Source organism: Micropterus dolomieu, linkage group LG17 (genome assembly GCF_021292245.1).
Source record: "Micropterus dolomieu isolate WLL.071019.BEF.003 ecotype Adirondacks linkage group LG17, ASM2129224v1, whole genome shotgun sequence".
Lineage (NCBI taxonomy): Eukaryota > Metazoa > Chordata > Actinopteri > Centrarchiformes > Centrarchidae > Micropterus > Micropterus dolomieu.
Window position 1 is genome coordinate 34,009,604 of NC_060166.1, and position 26,691 is coordinate 34,036,294.

The window sequence follows — 26,691 nt, forward strand, 5'->3', positions numbered from 1 at the left end:
CATGTTTGCATGTGCAGGTGTGTGTATATGTGTGTGTATCAGCCATATATCTATCTGTCTGCTCATATGTTGTATGCGAGTCTTTAGAAATACAGTATGTATGAGGAGTCTTCCCCCGACTGTGCGTGTGAGCGTAGCCTACAGTGGGAGAGTGACACTGCGTCAGTCTGTAGGAAAGCTGAGCTCTCAGCTGTCAGGGAGTGTTCATCTGCTCGGTCGAGGCTGCAGCCACGTGTTTCCTGCTCCTCACTGCTGCTTTCCATCCACTTGCCAACACAATTACACAAAGCTTTACACGCTCTGGTATTTTTGCTGTACACAAAATTATGACATCTACTCTTTTGTATGGTCTTCAAGGTGAGAATTATGACAACTGTAGATAGTTATGTGGCAAACATAGGCTATTGCAGTGGTGGTAAGTAGTCCGTAAGTGCATGAGATACTTTAGGAAAGTCATCAGTGTTTATGTTGGACTAGGCTGGAATAAGGTGCACTTTATTTTGTGGTACAGACGTATGTTTAAAGGTTGTAACAGTTGTAGTTGTCCATAGATAGAGCTGTTCTTTCAGAAATACTTCCTTTACTCTCTCCTTGTCCCTCTACTATTATTACCATATACAAAGAAACCTTTGTTTTGTTTAAGTTTGTTGCATTTTATTTTTGTATTGTGTAGTTTAGGTTTGTATTTGGATCAGATTACACCAGCAGTACACAGAGAAAAAAACAATCACATGGGCTCTCAATTCAAGGGATTCAAGGATTCAAAATGTTCATAGGTTTTATGTCATATGTGGACATATGGGCGTTGGCCAGCTCACTTGGTAAAGCATGTGCACCATATACAAAGGCTAACTGCTCCCTGGATGCCCACTGCTCTTAATTAGGACGGGTTAAATGCATAGAAAAAGTAATTTCCCTTCAGGGATCAATAAATACATACATACATAAACAAGTCTGAGTAATGCTTTGCCTCTCTTTAAAGGACTTAGTTTGTGCTAAAGACATATAAAAACAAAAACTAAGTTAAAAAAAAAATTAAAAAGGAACAAAATAAATTTTAAAATGTCTTTAAAAATCAGGGACACAATTTTTATAACCAAGAACAACCAGGGTCTAAAAATACTGGGGGGAAAACAAACTTATATAATCTTAAAAGTCCCCTTTCACCCTGTCTCTTTCTCTTTATCTACAGTACTACTCCATCTTCAGGACTAAAGGGTATTAAAGAGGTGAACTCAGTTTGAGATCATACTGTAGCTTTTTACCCAGATTCCTCTCCCACTCTGTTTCAGAAAAAGAGCAGGTGTATGCCTCAAAGGCTGCATTGCTAAACACAGTGTGTCTCTATAATAGATGTAACACATGCAAAGTCCCTCTGTATGCATTCTCTCCAGTTTCACCATGTTTGTGCTTTTCTTCTGTCAGGTCAGATATTATGGATTGGTGCTTTGGAGAAGTTATTGTATGCTGAGGATAAACAATGTTAAGACCACTTTTTTGGATATTGAGTCAAATCTATGTTTTCTCAGGACCTTCTTTAACCTTTTGTCTTCTGAAAGTGTTCTTCATACACTATCTGCAATGGACTAGCATTTGTCCGGGACTCACCATGTTACTTAATTTAAATTGTAAGATGTTCTAGTAAAACACTAAGCTAAATGTTTAGGCCTTGCAGGAATACCTTGAAAAAGCGCTGAAGCACTAAGATGGGAAATATATTTTTAGTCTTAATCCAAACCGTGCCCTGAGGTCCAATGCTTTAAAAGAAAGGAAATCTATATTTTGTACAGCCAAGTTGGAATTTGGTTACCCTATATATTAGATTTTTTTTGTCTTTTGTATACATGAATACACGTTTCACACCTATTCAAAATGTAAAAAAAAGAATATTTTTAAAAACTATACAACTTTATTGGAAAATAATCAGATTTGGTTCTGCAAGTAATTATTATTTTCACAAACTGATTAAGAAATATTTTTATTTACCGATGGCAGAGTAACACCTTTAAATTATTTTGTCTGTCTGATGGTCCAAATTGATTCAATTAATTGAAAATGAGTAAATGATGATTAACAATAAAGGGAGAAAACATTTGAACAATTAATTAATTGATTATCAAAATTGTTGATACATTGTCTGCTACCTGACTAATTCATTCATTCATTAATAATTTTAAGCTTCACACATTATCACCAGCTGTTACACATCTGGGGTGGCTCGATTATTTGGCTAAATCTGAGATCAGCAGTGCATGAAGATGTTGAAGTCTGATGACGTGATGATGAGGCTATGAAGCGTCCTCCGTCCCTCCTCTTCCCTCTTTCATTGTCCTCTCTCCCCTCTTCTTCTTACGTCACAAACTTGTCCATCTCCTCCTCCCCCTCCTTCATTCATTCTCAATCACTCTTTAGGCTTCCCCACACTACTGCCACAAGGCAAGGCAAGGCAAGTTTATTTGTATAGCACATTTCAACAACAAGGTAATTCAAAGTGCTTTACATAAAACATAAAAGCAACAGGGAAATATAAAAAAGTTTAAAAGCAACATGGGGAAATTCACATTAAAAAATAATAAAAGTTACAGTCCAGTGTACAATCAGGGATAAAAGAGTTAGATGGAAAATAAAAGGCTGAGGGGTTGAGCAAAAACTCACTCCCCTTCTCCTCTTTCCTCATTCAATTAATTTACAGTCTCAAGGGGGGCATCAGTCTGTGACCCTCCATGACCTCTGCAGTCATGAGACCTGTGTGTGTGTGTGTGTGTGTGTGTGTGTGTGTGTGTGTGTGTGTGTTCATGCACATGAATTTGCACAGTCCTGATACGTGTGAGTATGCACACACTCTTGTTTGCCTCTGCATTGATGTGTGTCAATGTGTGTAATGTGTTTAGTCATGTTAGCTGGCATGTCTTTACCTGTCTCTACTGTGTGGGATGTGTGTGATGGGTCCAGGAAGAGGTGACAAAGTGACAAACAGAGGGGTGGGGTGGGGGGCTTTGAACAGAAATCCATCCTTAAAAGGAAAGAGGAGCAGTAAATCTAAACTACAAATGCATTATTCAGGATAAATCACTGCTCCTTCCAATCCTGCACTACCCCTCTCTCTCTTCCCACTATCTCCTCTTTTTCTCTGACCAAACCTCTACTGTCTCTCTCTCTCTCTCTCTGTCTTTCCTCTCTACTTTACCACTGCAGCAGTGTCAGGAAAGCTGGAGACAGAGAGTACAGCTGCCTGGGACTGCTGCATAGAGGAGAAGAGGGATGGTAGAGGGGGGTGATGTGAGTGTAGTGCGGGAGTGGAAGGATAAAACAAAAGCAGCTGTAAAGGAGTCGTGAGCTTGGCTGTTAGCTTCAATCCAAAAAACAAAAATCCTGTATTTTAGTCTCTCTCTCTCTCCCTACACACTCATCCACCCTCCTGCTTTGACACATTTAAAGCCCACCTCCCCCCTCCACCTTCTCCAACTCAGCATCATTAGCCATGACCGGTGAGCCTGGAGGCGCTGCCTGCATCACCACCCCTCCCCTCCCCATCCTAATCCCAGTCATTTGCTCCTCCCTCTCCTTCTCCTCCACTCCATCTCTCCTCCAACAAGCCAGGCAGCCTGCTCGCTCTCTCGCTCGCCCACTCGCTGAAGGTGTGAGGCAGGGGAGGGGCGCCCATGAACCGGCTCGGCTGCCTGCCATTTTATTGTTTTTTTGGGAAGCTGATTTTCTTCTTCTTCTCTCAGTCATCCTCATTCTTGCCCTCTCGCTCGTCACTGATTTGCCCCCGCCCCTTCTCTCTCTCCGGGTTGAGTGTACAGCAAATCCTCAATACCACAGAAAGGAGAAAGAGAGAGAGAGAGAGGAGAGAAGGGAGTGCAGCCTCTGTTTGAAGTCTCCAGTCTCCTCAGCCAGTATTGTTGTTATTTACCCTCCTGCTTGGCATTTTCCTCTCAGCACACCTTTTGTGTCGCTCTCTCATGTTCGGCTCTCCAGAAGGCGCCTCTCTTTCTATCTAGCTTTCCCTCTCCTTGCCTTCCTCTCCTCATTCTCTGTCTCCATCTGGCTCTGCGGTGAAGAACGTCTTTGCATGTGTTTGACGGAAGACCAGCAGGGATGCGGCTACCAGCAGCTGCCTGCAGCTGCCACAATCTCGCAGGCTGTTCCTGTTAAACACCGCTGGTAAACAGGTTATTTGCTTTACAGTTGCGTTAGGAGAGAGGGACGGAGGTGGAAATGTTGCATGCAGGTTGATGAGGGTGCTGATGCTGACCTGAATATGTTGGTGATTGTATCAGCGCAGACATGAGGTGTTTCCTCTGTGTGTTTACCTCACACAGACAATATGTGCAGATTTTACTCTTTGATGGAGAGTGAAGGTGTGTAGCTTGTTTACTTTGTGGGTATGTGTTGATGCTGTGGAGACTGTGATCTGTTGTATTGTTTGTACATGTGAATTCTTGCGGCCATGCTTGTTGGTACACGTGTGTCTGCCTACATGTGCCTTGTGTGCGTCATTAAATATTCATGTCTGTATGTATGACCTTGTATTTCCCACTGTTTGTGTTGCTAGTGTGTTTATCTACAGGATTCTGTTCTGTTTAGAGTTTTCACATAACAGGAGCTAATGAAAATGTACGTATATGTGGGAATTATGATAATGTTGTGTAAGTGTGTCTGTATAATCAAACATATGAGTGTCTTTTTTTAAATGAGTTATCAGTTTATAAACACCGACAGTTATTTTCAGTATGTTTGCTCATCCAGTATTGACACCTCTTTCTCTGTGTCTCATTCTCTCCTTGCCTCTCTTTGACCAGCTGGGGGACTGGGTGTGTGAGAAGATGCTAATGGCGAGGGACAGCAGTCGAGACGAGACCCAGAAGCTTCATAAGAAATGGCTGAAGCACCAGGCCTTTATGGCCGAGTTGGCCCAGAATAAGGAATGGCTGGATAAAATTGAAAAGGTAAGTGCTGCCGGTCCTCTAAATGATTGCATGCTCGCAGATACAGTTTTGGTACTTTTTTTCTCTTGCTTGAAAGTTTACGGGGTCATTCTGGGGCTGAGTGAGTTTTGTGTTGTTTGGCTTCTTGGAATAGCGTAAGTGTCAGATAAAGTCTAAAGTCATCAAGTGTTTGGATTATTTTTTCTACCGCCTATAGGTAAGAAGGTCATGTAGACGTAAAGCTATTTTTCTACCAAGTCTACAGTTTAAAAAGCACCTCACCTCAGGAGATCAATAGAAAGTAGAAGAAAAAATGGAAGAGTACATGTCTTTATATTGAATAATGTTGATGTGTACTGTAGATGCCAGCTACCCTACTGTTTTAATGGTTAGCAAGATAAAACAATGTTGGGCTATACTGAATGGTTATATTAGTTGTGTTTAAAAGAAAATAACAGTTGTCAAATCTCAAGTTTGGTCACTGAGTTTTTTTACTGACAGACATCACTGATGTTAACAAAGCTTAAACATCAATTATCAAAGTTTTACAGCCTTTCATTACCCAATGTCATATTAATTTTGAACTGTTTTATACAACTAGTCCTTGTACTAAACACTAAAGCCCTAAATTAACTTAATGAAAGCGTAACAAAGCCAGTGGCAAGGGCAGAAAGTATCACAGAGAGGTTTTAAATAGAGAGGGGCGCTATAACCTTCACCACTGCTCTGTATCCCAATAGGATCTGTTTCAGATTACGGAGATTTATACAGCACATCAGCCTGCAGTCCACACAGGCGTAATTGGGTTAGCCAGTGTTTTCCCAGCTGCACATCCAAGTTTCACCGGGTTGACTTTGGGCTGTTGTGTTCACGTCTGACTGGCTGCAGTGACGTGAATCCGGATGTGTAAAATCAGAGCTAGTCCGTAGAACTGTTAGTTCAGTGCTACGTTCCCTCAGGCTGCCTGTAACTTATCACTGATATTTGTAGTCCTGTTTTAGGTACCACATAGCGTGTGTGTGTGTCTGTGTGTGTGTGTGTGTGTGTGTGTGTGTGTGTGTGTGCGCCTCTGTGTTTGACCTGTGAGAGGCATTGAAGGCGTTAATGGACTGACACTTGCTGTTGTTATAATATTACAGATGGCTTAGATGTTATGTTGCTATCTACAGTATGTTGTCAATAGATTTCTGAGCACTTTTTCTGCTAAATGAATCATAGATGTGTACGTGCATCAGAAGAAACTTAAATTTAGACACAATGTAAGGGAAATATGTACAAGATGATACAGTTCTGACATGGGCGGCACAGTGGTACAATGGTTAGAACAGTCCAAAGACATGGAGGAACTTGGTGACTGTAAATTGCCCTTAGATGTGAGTGTGAATGGTTGTTCTTGTCTATGTGCCCTGCGAAGGACTGGCGACAATTCTCACATGACAGTCATTGTCCTGGCAGGATTTACTTGTTTAATGCTACAACCCTAGTCTGTTTTTTGTTTGTTGAAATTCTGCAAAAGTAAAGCCAATTGAACTAAGGCTAAAAAAGGCTAATTGATGCTAAAGCTCAGTATGTCTCTAATTCACTTCCACGCTGATGCTGTATCAGGTCATCATATTACGTTGACAATTTGTGGCTAGCATTCAGCAGTCTCACTATTCCTGCTATTAGAGATTGTATGTGATGAGCCTTCAGAGTATTCAGAGCGAGTAACAGTGAGTGGCTGCTGAACACGTTTTGACAGGGCACATGGATGGACGCTAATGAACCCATATGAGCTGTTGTAGAAAATCAGACGTGTGACTGTGAAGTTAGCAGGCTGCAGTTTTATCTGTGTATGGTATAAACAAATCCTGGCAGTACATCTGTTCTGAAGAAAGCCAAAGAACTACTGTTTCTTGTGAAGAAACACTACATGTATTATCGTAAAGCTTAGCACCTATGCTACCATCTGAAAACAAGAGACAAGAAGACAGTTCAGGAAGGTTTTCACAAAGTTTATTGAACACAAGATTAGGTAAGACGGGCTAGATGCTGGGGGGGTGGCAGGTGAGAGGGTGGCAGGTGAGAGCACGGGCAGGCAAGGCAGGGAACAGGGCGGCTGTCTGAGAAGTGAGTCCGTGATGGTGAATCTCCAACTAGGCGTTCTCCGAAATCAGAGTGGCACGAGAGCAGAGCAGGGTCTCCAGGAACACTAAGGCACGACTTAATAATCTGGCAGGGAACTGAGAAGATGGCAGGGTATAAGAGCTCGACCTGATGATAAAAGGACACAGGTGTGCCAAAAGCAGATTGCCTGCAGCTGGGGAGAAACGCCCAGTGTTCCAGTGGCGCAACCCACAACTTCACCCTGAAGGAGAGGAATGAAGGGATGACCGAGAGGGAGAGGGAGAGGGAGAGGGAGACAGAGGCCACACACACACAGACAAAAAACAAAACCCACCAAGCACCTTTCACATGCTCAAAAAGGGACAAAATAAACTCAATACAAACACACAACACACCAACAGCCACCTCCCCGCTTGTGGCGGTGTGACAAAATATTGCAATACTGAGTGTACTGCAGTATTGAAAACTCTCATACTTGATGGTGCATGCAGCTGACTGTAGCATAATGGCTTGATCCTCTGTAGTCTCATCCTCGGCAGGAAACTGAACTCCCCTGGTGGGAGCAGAATGATGGAGCCAAGGCACACTGTGTGTATATGTTATCTGTGCACACACTGTAAGACAACCTTCGAATCGGTTGACACTAGAGCTGGAAAGATGTTTAGATCAGTTGAAACGCAGAAAATTAATAGGCAAATCTTTTAATAATCCATTAAGAAGCCTAATTTACTGTATCTAACATAAATGCCGACCATTTGATGCAACTTCTTAAATGAGAGGATGTGCTGCTTTTCCTTGTCTTACATTATAGTAAACTGAATTTCTTTAGGTTTTGGATTGTTGGTCATGGTGATAGGGTATTTTTCACTATTTCATAATGCTTTAATAAACCAAACATTTAAACAATCAAATAAATGATTGGCAGATTGCTTGATAATGAAAGTAATTGTTAGTTGCAGCCCGTGACACGGATACAGGTACCACAGCTTGCAATGGTCAGTGCATAGAAGTGAATGTGTGCTCCTCAAAACAAAACAATTTTTGCTGTCGATTTTCTGCTGAAAATGGTCTTGTACAGTCAGAACAGAAAAGCTTAAAATAAACCAGTGAAGTTGAGGTATTACATCATCTCACCGACCTTGTCTAATCAGCTCACTGATCACTGTAACATTATGGTTGTTGGCTGTACAGGTAGGCAGCTCCACCCACTACTGGCATATAAACTGCTCATTATGTCTAATTACTTTATGCCTGTCTCTTTCTTCTTCTGTAGTTGGCATTGTGAAGTTGGTATGTGAGAAAAAATGTGTGTGTGTGTGTGTAGCCTTGTGCATGTTAGCATGTGTGAGCATGTCTATTATGTGGGCATATGATGTGGGGAAATTGGCTGACTGGTGTGTAATAATATAAAATGTAGAGAGAGCAGCACTGCGAGGCCTGAGAGTGCCGAGCCGTTTCCATTATAGATTCATAGGTCATGTGCTTCTCTGAAGGCAGAGTTGGGTTACTGGAAAATGCTTACAGGAGGAGAGAGAGAGAGAATGTCAGAGACAGAGGAGAGGAGGTGAGGTGAAAACATTATAGTTTCTTGTTTTATTTGCTTTTTTTCCCCTGCAAATGATAATATGTTGTTTTATATACAGTTACTTTGTACAAAAGTGCACCTATCAAATCTGCTGTTGCTCTGATGTATAAAGGAGTCCATTATGTTTTTTACTACCACGAGCTGAAGTATCAGAATATTGCTGACTGCATTTCTTTGTTTGCATCTTCAGTTGAAAGTATGTAATTTGGCTGACAGTAAAAAACAGCAACAACCTACTCAAAACTTGTCATATCTCACACTACGCAAACAACAGTGAAATCTCTCTCTCTCTATATATATATATATGTGCGTGTATACATGGGTGTATATGTCTGTCTAAATTGTAACCAGTGAGGCATCTTGGCCAGGTCTCGAGATTTCAGTCTCAAGGGACTGGCTGGTTAAATAAATAAAATACGGCGAAAGAAAAATCACAATGCAGATAGAAAAATTGGCCTAAAAAAGACTGTTTGTATATTGTGGACTTTTGGAAAGTGATGAATTATTGGCTCAACATTGAGGATAAAATTAGCTTTACAATGTACAGTATTATGGCAATGTGATCCTCACAAATATAGAAGTACAAATGTGTATTTGTGTTTGCATGCATCTCTAATGGTCCCAGCTCATGCTCTTCAGTAGCAGACTGTAGTCACACCAGGCCATCTAGCTGTTGGCAGATAGACAGGGTTTAGCTTCTGAAGTCATACATGGCAACCATGTCCATCCCACAAACCTGCACCATGGCCATTGCTAAGCAGCTTAAATCTTTTTTGCAAGATAAAGTTCATGTGATTTGGCTTCTTATCGTGGCAATACGGATAAGGATTTGTACACATTGCTGACTAGAAACACTTTTCTGTTCCTCTGCACTGTGCTGAAGCTACAGAGTTCCTGAACTTGATTATATTTGTTTATTTTTTTCAAAAAAAAAAAACTTTATGAAGTGAACAAAGTAAATTAAAACATAAAAAAGAAATTAACAGAAGGTTAAACAGGCAAAAAAGATTTTAAAAAATCATTAAACAACCGTCACTGGGTTGGAGTATGAATTGCATTAGCTGTACAATTTCAGAGCTCTTTGTTGTACGTTCTGTCCAAACACTCTGCATCTTGTGTCCTGGTTGTTTCACTCAGCTTGTGTCCTCTGAGAGTCTATTTTTGTAATCGGGTAAGAACCTCTCTCTGCTATAAAGAAATCTGTTTTTAGGGTAGCATCAGCCATCAGTATGTGTATATGTATTTCAGCATGTACAGTATGTGTAAACCGTGTGAATGAGCTTTTACCAGGGAACTGAATTTGATCTCTTCAACTTAAATGTCCCAGAGAATCTTTGATAGCCAAACCCCTCTTCTTTAGTGAAAGCGCACTTTACATCAAAGTCTCTTAAAGGTGTCTGTCGCCCCCTCTTTTCCTCATCAACACACCCTTAAGCACAGAGCTCTGTACTGCCTGTAGCTACCTAAAAGCTAACATCAGGGTCAAAGCATAACATGACATTAGTCATACCTAAACCTTGAAATATCTCTATCCTCTTATAAGAAAACTGATTTGTTTACAAAGGCTAGGAACATAAACCAATCTAACTTTAGGAAACAGACAGAGACACAAGGTCTTACAGTGTCCATCATTATCAAATCAGATTTGTTTTTGATTCCACCAAATTTTCTACCCCTACCCTACCCCCAGTTATGATCACTCTTATATGTACCTCTGTTGATGGTTAATTGTGTAGGTAGTATTTGAAGAAAGAGAAAATTATAGTAATATTTTGTACTGTGCCTTAACACAAGAACTGTAGGTGGGATCGCATCCTCACAGGGCTTTCACACCAAAAAGGACAAGGTCAGCATTGTGCAGAGCAAGGCCTTTATCTCTAATGAAGAGAGCTGCTGACCTCCACATTGCTCATCCGATGGGATTCTGGCAATGTCGGGAGGTGGAAGTTATGACAGTGGAGAAGTTCTACACTCCAGTCCTCCTGGGGTCTAGGTAACAAATCTCCAGCCCAACAGAATATATCACAGAGCACTGTGGAGGGTTATAAAGTTCAGATTATAATGTTTAGATTCAGATTTAGTCCATAGCGTCATATTAAGCTGTCTTGGGTGGCTCTTCAATCTGAGCACTACCTTGCACAAACTGTTCGTTCTTGCAGGTTTGGTCTAAACATTACATTTACTCATTTAGTCCAAAGCAACTTACAATTGCTGTATACATGACAGAGGTCCCATGCCTCTGGAGCAACTAGGGGTTAAGTGTCTTGCTCACGAACACATTGGTGGATGTGTCGCAGTGGGATCAAACCCAGGTCTCCCGCACAAAAGGCATGTGTCTTATTCACGGAGCCATTGCTATCACTACAACAGTCCTCATATCCTGTAGGCTGAACAAATTTAAGTTTACCCTTGTTGTATTGTCCAAGTTCCAGTTTCACCATTCTCCTTCAGGTGGTGTTGCCTGTATAAAAGCTCAGTGAATAATGTCCCATGGCCACTGTCTTCCAGGTGAGCCTGGAAAACTCAGTAGGAGTAAAACTCTCTTCCCTCAGCAGCTATTGACAGTGCACCCCTGAGCAAAACACCATCAACAGCGTCTGTGTTTGTCAGTGTGGGACATCTTGTGGGAGTCTGAGAGGATGTAACTATGTGAAAAGAGCACATAAATGAAGATTAAAACAACAATCTTCCATCAGTGAGTGTCTCAGTGATGGGGGAGACCCAAGCAGAGGAAGATTTTTTGTTTGATAATATTGATGCATCTTGTGTGCTGTTTCGGTTGTGACATCAAGCAGCAGCTGGAGCGGCTTCCTGTGCTTGCGCCGGTTGACAGGTAACCACTGTCCAATCCCCTCTCCCCTTCTCCCTGTCTTCCCTCCTCTCTTCGTACAGCTCATGTGTGAAGGTCATTCCTGCTTCTCTCTCTGTCTCTCTCTCTCTCTCTCTCTCTCTCTCTCAAGCTCAATCCTCTCCCCTTTAACCAGGGGACAGGAAACATGTCTGCTTTGGAGCGTTGAGATTCAGCCTTCAACAGTAGGTGTTAATGTAGTTTAGTGTTGAGGGCCAAATCTAATAAGCTGAGGTTTGCAGTGTTCTGAATGTGTAATGCATTGTTTAATCAATAACTGTGCTGTTCTGTCGCTGCAGGATGACTGGGCTTTCTTAGTGGGACATATCTGAAAACATGTGGATCATAACATGAAACTATGACAAAGTTTGTGAATGAATGAATGACCTGAGCGAAAACATTTGTACCAAAGCTCAAAGAAGGTTTATGCCCAGATACAAAGATACATTTTGTTGAGCCACTTGTTCAGGTTTCTGGTTTCTAACAAAAAATATATCCTATTAGTTTTATTTACAGAGCTAGAAATCAATGTAACACTAGTCTGCACGCAAAGACGTGCCTAGTCAGTCTGTAATGTCTGAAATGTAACTCTGCAGTGATGTTGACCAAATAGAAGCTGCAGGCTGTTAGGGGTGATTTGCTTCAGTTGCACCAGACTGTGTTTGTTTGTGTATGAGGGTATGCGGGGGTGTGTGTGAGTGCATAGTGAAAATGGCTTCCTCCCCATGCAGTTGCTAGCCTAAATCCAGTAGGCGCTTGATTCCTGTCCTCTTCTCTCCCATTATGCTTGATAATTAATTGGCCTCATTAACTCATTATGATTAGCAACCTCAGCCTCTGCTGTCCTGATCCCACTCTCTCTGTTTTGTATCACACACAAGTAAAGAGAGGAATAGTTTGAGATGAATAGTGTGAAAAGGCTTGATATTTAAATATAGTATTTGAATGTTAAAACATCTGTTTGGTGTTGTGTCTCTGTGACTGCTTCTTGTATGTTGTTTCATGTTGTGAAACCTCCTTTTTATAGCATCAAATAACCAAACTTATCAGAAATATTAACACTTGAACATGCATCAGTGTCATAAGAACTACCTAAAATGACAGAAACCACCAAAAACTTACTATATTTGACGTGTACTCCAATTTTTTAGTTTGGGCCATCTCCCATCTGCTAAAATGCAGCCAGCCGCCAGGAGGCAAACGAGATGTTTTGGCTTCACTTTTGGGAAGCTGTCATGTCGTCTATCTTTATATACAGTCATTGGTTTGCACACAGTCATTGGTTTGCAGAAATAACAGTTGAACACTACTAAACACTAGTTGCCCCATGAGTCAAAACAAAATTATTTAACAGAGAAACAATTTAAATCCTTACTAATAGTGGACAAAAGTTTGGCCTGAAGGTGACGCTATGTGTTTTCCTAAATCCTGTATGCTCTGTACAGTTGGCACGTTTGGATATATTAGCCTCAGCTTGTCAGGCTCAGCTATGCAATGGCAGACTTTAATCAGCTAAAGTCTCGGCTTTACTTGGGCTCGGCCATGCATTGAGCTAACATGCTAACATCAGGAGTTCCTCCAAAACACAGCGAATGTTAGTGGTAGCATGTCTACATTTAGCATGTTGACGTATGTATGTTTGTCACCTATTGGATGTTGGAACATTTATTACATAATGTTAAACAACATTTTAAATGTTACATGCTAAAAGTTATCATGGTAAGCAAAGTAATATGGTAACATTTGGCGTGTTAGCCTGCTAATGTTACCATGTTTCCATATCCAATTACCATTTGTCTGAATTTATGGCTAAGGCTGATAGTCTTTTGTCATAATCTGGACTTAATGTGTTTGAAATGTTTGCGTGTTTGTGGTGCTAGATGAAATGTTGGGATCACAAGCACCTTTAGGTTCTGTAGCAAATATTATGGTACGATTGTTGAGATATTTCTTTCTGCACTGATGTTAGAATTGCCTGTTCTGTTCTGCCCTCTGATTTATAATCAGTAAAACTCTTTTGTATTAAACTTTTATTTTGAAATATCTACCTTTATTTTGATACTGCAGGAGACATGCCCTGCATTCTGGGGTAGGAAACCTCAGTTGAGAGTTGCAGGTGTAGATGTGCACATGGTGAAGTTTTCACCTGTGTCGTCGCTTTTCTTTCTCCCCCGAAAGCAATGGCTGTAAGTTTTTTGGTTGTTTAATACATTATTTGACATGTATAAGTGACCTAGGTTTACTTCCTGTGTACAATGTTAGTTGTAAATGCACATAATTAACAGGAATTCATTCTAGTGTGAGAGAGATGCTAATTTGTGATAAAGTTAGGCTAGATGCTAATGGTAACACATAATTTACATGTAATTTGGCTTATGGCTAGTGTTAGCTCTTATTGGCCAGCTGTTTTGTAGTCATACAGCAACTTTGTTTGTTGCCAAAGAGACATTATAAGTATTTCCTGCCTTTTGTTTATTTCAGTTTCACTCATAAGTTTTCACCTGTCGAACATGAAGATCAAAGTCAATAAAGGAGCAAGGCGCCCGCTTCCTGGCTCGTGAAAATTGAGTTTGGCTGGCTGTTGACGTAACGGAAACAGTACACACTAGAGCTAAGTTAATAAAATTATTTTTAAAAACTAACAACATATCTTTATATCTCTTTTTGATATATATTACATTATGCAACTGCCTCACACACAAAGCCCTGTGTGCATTAAGCTTTGACCTGTAGTTTTGTGCTGGCTCTGCAGTACAGGAGAAAGTGTGTGCGTAAAAGAGGGAGTGTGTGTAGGTGTGCTTGTAGGCGGGTGGTGTGTGGTGAGAACATCAATGGAGCAGTGATGATACCAGCACTCTCTCTGAGAGCAAATGGTAAACTGAGACGGATATCTGCTGTTATATTTTTATTCTTCAATCAATTCCAGTTTTATTTAGATTCTTTAGCATTACTGTTCATGCAGCATTCACGCAAAGCATAAAGAACTAGACTGAACTGAGACAGTGATGCTGGGGAAGACAGAGAAGGCTGAAAGGCTGAAACACTGCTGTCAAGACACTTATCCTTCAAAGACAGCTCTGCCTTGACTGGCCTTCATGCACACCAGAAGATTTTAAACCTTAATCTGTTTGCTTTCTTTTCTGCAAAATTTTGTTTATTTTGTCTTCAGAAGACTTCTGGTTTTAAGAGTAACCCATAAACGTTAACAGTGAACATTTCATTTTCTGGTCAAATTCTTATTATTGCTTTTAAACTGAGTTAACAAGCACCCAGTGTATTTACCTCTTTCTTTTCTACTTCATAGTGCTGCGAAATGAAAGGAATCCCAACAGAGTGTCCTACACCTCCCAAACCGTAGAGCACTCTGAGCTTTCTGAAGCTCTCAGTACAGAAAGACACACTCAAGGGGGGTTGACAAAAGTCAAAAAAACAACAAAATAAAACATGTTCAGTGCTTCTCTTCCTAAAGTCAAAGTGATGCTTTTACAGCAGCACAGGGGAAGAGAAGAGGGCACCTTTTAGATAGATGGGACAACAGCGCTCATCTCCGCCTCTAGCTGGGCACCTTTTGGATAAAAGATTTTGTCTGTCATGATTGTGTTATGGGGACACTCTTTCCTTTTGGGGGCAAAACACAAGTCCAAATAAGGTAAGGTCAATGTAAAGTCCTTTGAATTGATGGATACATGACTGTGTGTGTGTGTATCTGTAAACCTACTCTAGTTATGTTAACATTAGTTTTACTTCCATTTGTTTCCTCTAGCATTTTTTGCTAACAAGTGGACATCATGCCACCAGTTGCTGACCTAGACTAACTATTATTTACAAATTACTAGGGCTGGGCATGTTAACATTAATTAATTAATGCCACCAATTACTTTATCGCACTTTAACGCATTATTTAATTATTATTTTGAAAGTCCATTGCTCACTGGCTCTACACATACAATCCATGGGTCACAGGAGGGGTGGGATGTTGATGTCTCTTTTCCAATTGATTTGTGCTGCACGTCACGTACAAAAAGTTCAAGACAATTCAACTTCGAGTTGGCCGTGCTCGACCACTTCACCTTCACCCAACTCTAACAGGAAAACTTGCTGCTGATTGAACATAGACTGTTTCTGCTGCTCCCTGATAAAAGAAAAATGTTTCTGCCGATACCTTTTCAGAAAACCCCCCCAAGATAACTGGATTCTGATGACAACTTGTTTTAACAAGCTAGATAAAAGGTAACACCCTGTCAGTGGCAAATAGCTTTGGTTTAATATTTGATTTAATTACATTAATGTTTAAGTTGAGATTTACAAGAAATATTTTGTTACTGTGTAAAGGGAATACTACCAGTAAAAAGCACCTTATTTGTTTAAAGTGTTTGCAAACCACATGTTTTTGCACTTTTGTGTAAGCCTATATAGCAGTACATTTAAATTAAAAGTGTGCAATACACTACTTTAGAATTCATTATTAAATTTTGCACATAACAATGCGATTAATCGCAAGAACATCATGTGATTAATCGCAATTAAAAATTTTAATCGTTGCCCAGCACTACAAATAACAAATAATACATACTAATAATAAGAAAACATGAGGATGATTTCCAGGAGGTGGTGATGTTTTGTACTAATCATCTTAATATATTATTTAAGAAGTTAATAAAATTCCTTCTGCTGCTTGATTATTTGTAGTATGAATGGCTCCTGCTGCTGCCATTGCATGCATCACTTTCTGTGTTTCCTCATGAAAGAGAGATGTACCACTGAGATATACACTATGAACAGAATAGAGTTTGAATCTGAAAAATGTCACCAATTATTCATTTAGAAAGTGATTGCTATCACCTGGAACATTGTTGTTGCCGTTTGGTCGTACGAGCAGATTTTTGACAAGTGGAGTAAATATTGACGCGGTAGCTGCAGTAGCCTGAGTGTGACAGACACACAGACCAGCAGAGTGTCAGCAGTGACGCTCAGGAGCAGATGTCTGCTGTAATATACAGACCAGACAGCAGAATGAGGACAACCCATCTGTTACTGTTAGCGTCAGTCTTCTGTCAGGAGTCCTCTCACACTGTCCTTCAGGACTCTTATTCCTCCTTTTCTTCTTCACGTTGCCTGTTTCTTGTGTTTGATTTTGTTCTTGGCCAATTTAGTGTGGGTTCATATATTCTTTTAGTATTCAATCACATCAGTACAATCATTTTTTATTATCACATAATTGAGTAAAATATCTATAAAATATTTCATTATATCTTTTCACTGAGTAATGAGTGTATAGCTTGTTAAACAGTGTAAATTTGCTGTCCCCTCAAAATTACACATCACACAGCCATTAATGTCTAAACCGCTGGCAACAAAAGTGAGTACACCCCTGAGTGAAAATGTCCAAATTTGGCCCAATTAGCCATTTTCCCTCCCCGGTGTCATGTGACTCGTTAGTGTTACAGGGCCTCAGGTGTGTTAAATTTGGTGTTATCGCTCTCACACTCCAGCATACTGGTCACTGGAAGTTCAACAAGGCACTTCATGGCAAAGAACTCTCTGAGGATATGACAAAAGAATTGTTGCTCTACCTAAAGATGGCCTAGGCTATAAGAAGATTGGCAAGACCCTGAAACTGAGCTGCAGCACGGTGGCCAAGACCATACAGTGGTTCAACAGGACAGGTTCCACTGTAGCTTCTCCTGCGTGCTTGGAAAGGGAGGGGTGAGCAATGAATGATGGTGCATTCATGTGGTGTTGGAATAATCAAAAAGATAAATAAAGTGTACATGGGACATAAAGAAGTATACAGAACTTTTATTCTTGCAAAATCAGTATTGTGTGTGTATATATATATATTGCAAACATGTAATTTGTAATATGCTTATAACGGTTAGTTTGCTGTCCATGTAGAGTGAACTAGATGTCTGGGTGTTTATATGCTCTGATAATGAAAATCCAACACATCTTAGTAGGAGCATCCATGTTGATTCCATATTTTGACTAAAGAGCACATGAACACACAGTGAAGTCAGAAGAATGACTTCATAACTCGGGACATGGGGCCATGTGAATGCACTGTGAGCCACAGGTTGCAATTCACAATCCTCACCGCTAGATGTCACTAAAACGTATCTACTGAAACTTTAAATAGTATTTGACAAAAGACAATTTAAGGTATTTTAATAAAAGTTTATTTAGTAAAGATTTACTTACATCACCAGATGGACATGTAAAGTGTAGTAATATCTTAAGAAACTTTAAACATTGTTTTAATAGAAAAAGAAAAAGACAGTACTGACCACACTTCACAGGCAACACGCTTACCATTTTAAATGGTTACATTCACCCAGTGACTTTGAATTGCACTTCTATAAAGTTGGGCCACTTGCAAGAGACAGATTAAAAGAAGAGTGGCTCAAAATCAATACAGAAGAGGCAGAGATACCATGGCTTTTAGTCCCAGGCGTGGGCCAAGCTCCAAAAACACTTGATCCTTCAATTCCCATAATGCAACTCAATAGCATCTTTCATTAGACCCACCCTACCTGATAAACACCAATGTCTTTCAAACTCCCTGCACCCAGTTTGTAATGTAAATAGTCCTGTCTCTAAGCTCATGCCATGATTATTCTAATGACAACAGAAGATATTACACTACTGTTTTCACTGGCTGACTGAACTGATCTCGAGTCAAACTAAAAAGAAAATACAGCTGTTATGTGCTGGATTTTCCTTCACATTGTTTTGGATCAGGTTGCTGTAGGATCTCTGAAGATACTGTTTGTGTGAGCAGTGCAACATCATGATCCTCTTTGAACTGCAGACTGAGTATGTGTGAGTAGCAGCTCTCAGCCTGTGGGTGAAGCTACTCGAGCCCACGCAGCTCTCCCACTTACAGCAGAGGACGGCAAGCATCAGCAGGGAAACGCTACACCAGAATGAAGGCTGACGTAACAGTGGAAGTTACAGGACAAAGAGTCGTGTAGTGCAGCCTGCTGTGCAGCTTTTAATTCCTCTCCATGTTCTATGTGTGTTAACGTATAAACACATTTATACCTGAGAGATGCACAGTCATTTGTTACTGCAACGAAATATCATAGAAGATTTTTGCTCTCTTGGATGCAGGCGATTCAGAAGTTCAAGCCATTAGTGTTTGTATTTTTTTGATAGTAACCTTAATTTAATGTAACAGTATGTTGTACAACATATTACCATAAATAGTGTTTTCCATGTATGGTCTTTTCTATATAATGTGGTCTACCAGATTATTCTTACATGTACTAATTTGTTAAAATCTTTTGCAAACTCTAAATGCAAATAAAGGCTGAAATAACTATAGTAACCTTCAGCTTTCATACTTTCTAAGGTAGGCTACCAGTATTTTGAAATGGGTCTCTTTCTCTCTCTCCCTCTCTCTCTGTACATGAGGTTGGTTGGCTTAGAAGCGCTGTCTCTGTGTGCTGGATGAATTGAATGATACAGTATGTTATTGATATGTTATTCAATAACCCTTATTTTTACACAAGTAATATTCTTACTGGTTTAAATAAACAATTTGATAGTTTCCAATTTTTGTTGAACGAGAGTTTTTTGCAAAATAATGCCAAGTTGAGTTCAGTGATTGAAGCAAATAAACTCCTGGGCTATGGCATTGGTATTTTCAAAAATGACATATGTTTTGTCAAAAAAAACATTGTATTTTGTAATATCTGGCTTAACATTCACCATATAGCTCTGGAGGGTAAGTGATGGTTTTGGCAAAGACTTTAAACCTATGATGTTTTTAATATTACTTTGTTATATGGCCAGAGACTAGACCAACCAGAGAATTCCTCAACCATTTTCACACAGCCTGTCCGGGGGTTTGGAAGTTCTGTGTCTGTAGATTTTATCATAACCTGAGTGAGTCAGGCGGGATTATGTCCTCTGTGGATGGTGAGTCACTTACTTATTTTACTGTCTTGGTGAAATGCCTTGGCAGAGTCTAAAATTACCACCTGCCAGGCACCTAATGCTGGGAAACATAATGGGTCACTCAAACAGGCCAGTAACTTAATTGTTCCTGAAGTTTCAAAATCTCTTGTAATTTCAAGTTCTATAGGTTTATGAAACACCATTTGACAATGTGTATTTGGTATACTTCCCTAAAAAAATTTTGAATGTTAGGAGCTAATTCTATGCAGACTACATTATTGTGATAACTAGTAATTTATAATACTTTTAACATTAGCGATATTCTATTAAAATCTACTAGCAATATTTAATAGCCATGCCATGGATATCAGTCTGTTGGTCGTTGGGTCGACCAGCACTTTCAGTCAGACTGAAATAACTCAACAACTACTAAATAGATTTCCATGCCATTTTTTATACAGGCTTTTATTGTCCCCAGAGGATGAATCATAATTACTTTTGTGATCTTCTGACTTTTCATTTAGCACTATTATAAGGTCATGACCACATACCTGCAAAACTAATGACATTCCCATCAGCCTCAGTCATACTTTGTGTTTTGTGGTAATTTGCAAACGTTAACTGTTTAATATGAGCATATTAGCATGCCGACAATAGTATTTAGTTCAAAGCACCGCTGTGCTTATGTACACGCACACAGAGTAGTAAGTAAGTAAGTAAAGATTATTTGTATAGCACCTTCACAGGTAAAAATCACAAAGTGCTTCACAGTAAAATGTAATACAATACAACAGTAAAATACAATGTATAAGAAAATTTAAATACAGATGGAAAACATAGAAACAAAACATTTTAAAAAAAGAGCAGCAGAACAGCTACTTATAAAATTTAAATTTAACTTTATTAGCAGCCAAAATGATACATTACTTGAATGTTTGGTAGTTTTTTTGTCTTTGCTTAGTTTGTTTTTATCAAATGCTTTTTCTTTGTTTGTTTCTCTTATAACTCTCTTCTTTCTCCCTCTAACAGACACACATATAAACAGGGGCTGTAATAGACGAATTTCAATTGGATGGGGGAAGGATTTCACTGTGGGGGAGGAAGAAAGGAAGGAGCAGGTGTCCATAAGGAATGGCGGTGTGTGTGTGTGTGTGTGTGTGTGTGTGTGTGTGTGTGTGTGTGTGTGTGTCTCAAATGGTGCTCAGAACAGGATGAGGTACAAAAAGGGGGCAGAAATATGTAAAATACAGGACAGAGCGTGAGAGAAGGGGGAAGGGGAGTGTGAGGTAATTTATGAGGCATTTTAATACGACAAGGTTTAATCCCCTCACACACACACACACACACACACACACACACCTCCTAACCCAGTTCCACAGTGCCTGAACAATTATCCCAACACAAGATTCAGTGTTTTTGAATGTCATTTGTTGATGTGATGAAACAGAGAAAAAGGACCCAGACTCTGGATTTATGCCTCCTTATATATATATATATATATGAGATTATGATATTACATTTCAGTAGGGCTGCAATGAAAGATTATTTTCATTATTGATGAATCTACCAACTATTTTCTCCATAAATCTTTCAGTCTTTAGAATCAATAGTCCAAAAGCCCAAAATATTGGCTTTATTATTTAAGAAGAATAAGAGAAGAAATATTCACATTCGAGAAGACACATTTGTTCTTGAAAAATTGCTTATTTACTTAAAAATTCTCTTGCTAGTTCTTCGATGTTGCCTACCCCAGCTTTAACTGATCTGTTTATTAAAACTATAAAATACTATAAAACGTTTTTTACATGTAAATACATGTTCAATGTTACACCTTCTAAATGTGATGATCACTACATTAATTGATAGTGAAATTGATAATTAGCTGGTAATGGTATCGATTCCATCCCTGTGTTTGCAACAGATGGTGTCGTTGTTCCCTCTCTGTTACACCCTCCATTGTTGTTTATTTATTTTTGTTGTTTGTGTAATATTTTGGTCTTTGATTGTAAAGTCTGCTCATTGGAATATAAACAGTTGCGGACACCACAGCTGAAGAAAGACGTATATTAAAGACATAATTTTGGATTTTGGAGTATCTTTTGGTAGAAACCTGCATAGTGATGCGGAAAAGGGATTTAAATGAAACCAAGATATGCTTAAAGAGTCTGACTTTATGTTAATACTCCCCAGGTGCTGTGTAGAGACCTATATCGCTTCACTGTTTAAGGCGCTAGTTATCTTACTCATTGACCATATTCTCATAACAGGTTGTGTTTAATATAGCCTGGTGCTTATGGTGTGACATTTAGTAGCTCAAGTGTCTTTTGTTTTCAGTATTTACCTGAAGTCTTATTTTTGGACATGCCTGTGACTCTGCTCTACATGTTCAACTGTTAACAAATTATACATGATCTAAATGTCGTTATCGCTGTTATTAAAACCCGTCTTATTAAAACACGAAAAGTCTCACTTCTGTCTCATCACTCCCTCTTTCTCCTTCCTCCCGTCCATCCAGGAGGGCCAGCAGCTGATCCAGGAGAAGCCAGAGCTCAGCCCGGTGGTTCGGAAGAAGTTGGAGCAGATCAGGGAGTGCTGGCAGGATCTGGAGAGCACCACCCAGGCTAAAGCCCGCCAGCTCTTTGAGGCCAACAAGGCTGACCTGCTGGTGCAGAGCTACGAAAGCCTGGACCAGAGACTGGGCCAGCTGGAGGGTCAACTGGTTTATGTGGACCAGGCACAGGACCTCACCACTGTCAACAAGCAGCTGAAAAAACTACAGGTACGTGGGACCTGTAGTTAGGACTACTTTTTGACCTATCCATTCATTCTAGAGACCTAGAAACCTAAAACTAGTCATTATTTGATAAGAATTATAGGACTACAAGTTTTTATACCCCGCGACCCGACCCCAGATAAGCAGATGAAGATGGATGGAAGTTTTTATACGTGTTTAGAATAAGAACAGTTATGTATGCCATAATTTTGTTAGCTCTAGGCTACAGATGTCATTACAAAGATATTTTCTCCAAGATAAACATTCCTATTTGAACGTACAGTGATACCAAATGAAGTTTCCCCCTTGCTTCTTTTTTTAAACATGTATCTATTTTGGGGAGGATTCGACATGTCAATTAAATGGCACTACTTCTCTAGCTGTTTTTTGGTTGTAGGCCTTTTTATCAGTCTAACCAGCAGCTAAAGCGGTAACAGGTGTTTTTATTTCCTTTAATGAATTACTGAAGCATTACCCTGGCACACACTCAGTCTGTGGTCTTCTGTAGTGCTCAAAACATCATGTATAGTTATTATAATTATACATTTTCTAGGGTAGATTGAGAAAATGCTCTACAGGGTGACCTGATTCTGTAGCTCTCCTCTTCTTTACTCTACATGTTGAACCGTCTCAGAATGACTCGTTGTTATCGCCACACAGTGATGGCCTCATCTCATTAATATTTGAACAAAACATCATGTTTGGAAATGACTAACAACAACATTTCCTACGATAGGCCTGAAATGCTTTCTGTTAATTTTTTCATCTCATTTCAGCAAAGTCAGGCTCTTTTACTTTCACGCCAACATCAGTTTTTTATTTGTGTTATTTGAAACATCATAAACCATCAGCATTCCTGCCAACCCGGTGAGCTTTCATAAGAGTTTCATCCCAAGATCATTTTACAAATACTGATGATTGGAAATTATTGATTAGTATTTTTCGAATACTGATGCCAACTAAACAGATTTTGGTGTTCTTTGATAAGCTAATTATTTTTGTTGTTGTTTTGTTATTTAACTATAGGACATGCTAATTCAGTTTATGAACATATTAGCATTGTCTTAAAGGTGGTGTATGCGATTCTGGAGATATCCAACAACATGACAAATACCATGATACAGAGTGAACAATGACACAGCTAATAAAGTTACTAACGTTAGCTAAGTTGTGGGTTAGCATGCTGTCGTTACAATTGCTGCTGAGAAGCTAACATGAAGCTAATGTGCAGAAAAGACAAGACGGCCCATGAGCCAGCACATTAGCTCCAAAAAGCGATACTCACAACTTACCTGCCACTATAGCTAACACAACAGTCTGACAAACTAGAAAGTAAACTGAATATTCATGGGCAAGTCATTTAACGTTACCTGACAAACTAATCATGGTGGGCACGGCTGAAATAGTGTGGTGGGGTAGGGTGCGGGCCACTTTGTTTGTTTCCCATTTACAGAGCCAGGGCTGAGTAGCCTACAAACACGGGAATTTCTTTCAGCGCACACATAGACATTTAGCGGAAAGTGAGGAGATATTCGCTGAATTTGACAAAAACACATCGCATACTCCTCCTATAAGTGTACTATATTAATTAAATACTAAACTCTGAGCAGGTGGTTTGTACGTTATTCTGCAAGATTCATTGAAAACATCTATGCACTCTGAACAGTGTTTCAATCAGGAAAAAACAGGAATACATTTTACATTTTTGTCATCGGTTTGTGAGCAATGTGGATGAATGTGAGGCATTGTAAAGTGCTTTGTGCCGTTGAAAAGCGCTGTCCATTTACCATTTACCAACATCAACATAAAATCAAAACATTACCTAAGAGCTTCCTATTGACCCCAACTGTTACTACCCTCGTCAATCCCCAACCCTCCAGGTCCAGGCCTTTATTCTGGAAGTCTTTTCAGGAGTGAAGGTAGAGCATGAAGGTTTTTTTCAAAAGGCGTTGGCTCAAGCAGTAAAAATCTTTTTTATTATTACATCACGTGTCTGGCCATTTGATCGTTTCTAACACATGGAGAATCATTAAACTCTCCTGATCGTCAAAGCAAACAATGAGAAACTACATTGAAAATTAATAAATAACTGCAGTGAGAAATATTAAAATTCTGTCATTCATGATGCTAATGGCAGATTAATGTCTGCAGAACTCAATTTGTCCGTTTCAGTTGATTTTCTTTTGAATTTTCAGTGCAGCGTTTTCTTTTTGATTGCAACAACCAACCTTTCAATAGAGGCTACAACTATGCTGACAGTGATTTTGCCATACACAAGTACAGTACAGTGACACAACAACTTGACTTGATTATGCCCTTAACCTGACCAATAACATAAAAATCCATATCCATTAGGTTTAATTTCATGGTTGTAAACATACTGCAAAAAGGTCCTTTTCTCTGTACATCTGATATTGGGATGTAACTCTTCACTTGCCCTCCAACAGCGATGGTTTGGAAGAGTCTTTAAAAACGAGCAAACAGCAGGCAGATGTGACCTGGGCTGACACACAGATTCATCCTTTCATTACTTCATCATTTCACCCGACATGTGTCACTCTCCTCTCCCACAGCAATCTGCTCACAGCTTCCTTTAACAGGCCGCCATTACACTGCTTTACCACATCATCCTAACTCCAAACCAAACTCCACTACTCAGCATCCATCCTGGCAAGGGGTACAGTAAACTTCACTACACTTCATATCTATCAGTTCTTCTTTCGCTGTTCTTTCGGGTTATTTTCACCAATTTTTTTGTCTATCCACTAAATGATTAACTGAAGAAAGGAGCTATTTCAGTAATGATTAGAAAATTCTTAAAACTTCATTGACACAGAGATTGCAAGTATTATTATTAATTTTATTGTTATTATTTGCTCTAATGCTTTAATTTCAGGCATTACAACAAATTATAACTGAATTCTTATTGTGATCATCTTTTTGGATAGGCCACAGGATGTGGCTGCAGTTTTTGCACTGTTTTTTCTTACAATTTTTTTAAAACTGTATACTGTTAATTGTATTGTACAATAATAATTGTCTTTGCTATACAATAATATTCTTATCTGAAAGGATTATCTTTTTTAGCTATTTCTGATTTCTAACTTTAAATTAAAAGTTATTTTAAATCTATGTCAGAAATTAAACCAATAAAAATATTATTTAACGTGTGAATTCACTCTCGCCTGAGAGTCAAAACAACGACAAACTACACATTTTTGCATTTCTGTCACATTCCTCGCATCCCACTCATCCCACTCATCCCATCTTTGTCTTGTCTCCCATGACAACATGTTTCTTATACCTCCACCCAATTAATTCTTTCTTCCTCCTACATCCATCCCTTTCTCCTAATCAACACATCCTCTTTTCCTCCGTCTATTTTATTAAACTTCCACTCTACTCCCCCTCTCCTCCACCATCCTCCTCCTCCTCCTCCACCTCCCACTCAGACTATGGAGAGCCAGATGGAGGAGTGGTATAAGGAGGTGGGGCAGCTCCAGGTGCAGGTGGCCTCCATCCCGCAGCAGACGCAGATCAAAGAGACGGTTGCTGGGCGTCAGGCCGTCGTGGAGGCCAGGATGGTGCGTCTGATTGAGCCGCTGAAGGAGAGACGACGCATCCTGCTGGCGGCCAAGGAAGTTCACCAAGTCGGACGAGACCTGGAGGATGAGATTGTGAGTTTGACGGTTGTCTGCCAACACTGACATACTTAATACTTAAAAAGATATTTCATTAACTTGCATTCATTTCCCGGAGACACTACATACCTTACCCCAACACTTACCCTTACCTTATATTTAAAACAATCCAAAAATGTAATGATTTACATTGCGGGGACATGCATTTTGTTCCCAAGAGGAAGATAAGTCCCCACAGTGTGACTGGGCAAACAGATTAATGAGTAGTGTACACATACACACTCAATCACAGTAAACTGGCTGTCTTCATGTTACAGCCTGGACGCCTAATGAATTTATTATTGACACTCATGTTTTCATGTCTTTATTTGCAGACTTTGCAAATGTATTTGAAAAATGAAAACCTTAAATGTTTTGAGAAATTATTGTTCAACCCAGTTGTAGTCCAAAATCTTTAAAAGGTTTTTAAGATATCTCTACAACTAAACTAGATTCCATTATTAATGAGATTTTGCTGGATATTTCAGTATTTACAAATTCTCTGTTAATATTTTCACTTCACTTTCATGTATATTGTTAACAAAACGATTAATTTTGAATTCATTCGTTCTAAATATGTCATGTGGGACTTGACAGGTTTTTATTAAATCTATTAAAGATGCACACACACATCAGAAACTTGAGGTGAGTAAATATATTCAAATGCTGTGTTTAATATTTCAAATGCTGTGTTTCATATTGTCGTGGTTGTAGTTGTGGATCCAGGAGCGCCTCCCGATGGCCATGTCTCAGGAGCACGGCTCCAGTCTGCAGGCAGTCCAGCAGCTCATGAAGAAGAACCAGGTAAGAAAAGTTCAAAATAAATAGTGACTTTAACCGCAGCTGTAACCTCTGTCACCACCCTAATT

The 26,691-nt window shown here is 39.5% G+C and overlaps 1 protein-coding gene across 1 annotated transcript in view; it reads left to right on the top strand.

The window, feature by feature from the left end:
• Positions 1-26,691, top strand: part of LOC123986109 (spectrin beta chain, non-erythrocytic 4-like) — a 71,034-nt gene that overhangs the window by 27,319 nt on the left and 17,024 nt on the right. The window contains exons 24-27 of the mRNA XM_046074200.1: positions 4,806-4,952; positions 21,885-22,148; positions 25,595-25,819; positions 26,537-26,626. Of these exons, the coding sequence (XP_045930156.1) occupies positions 4,806-4,952; positions 21,885-22,148; positions 25,595-25,819; positions 26,537-26,626 (726 nt within the window). The remainder of the gene's footprint in view (positions 1-4,805; positions 4,953-21,884; positions 22,149-25,594; positions 25,820-26,536; positions 26,627-26,691) is intronic.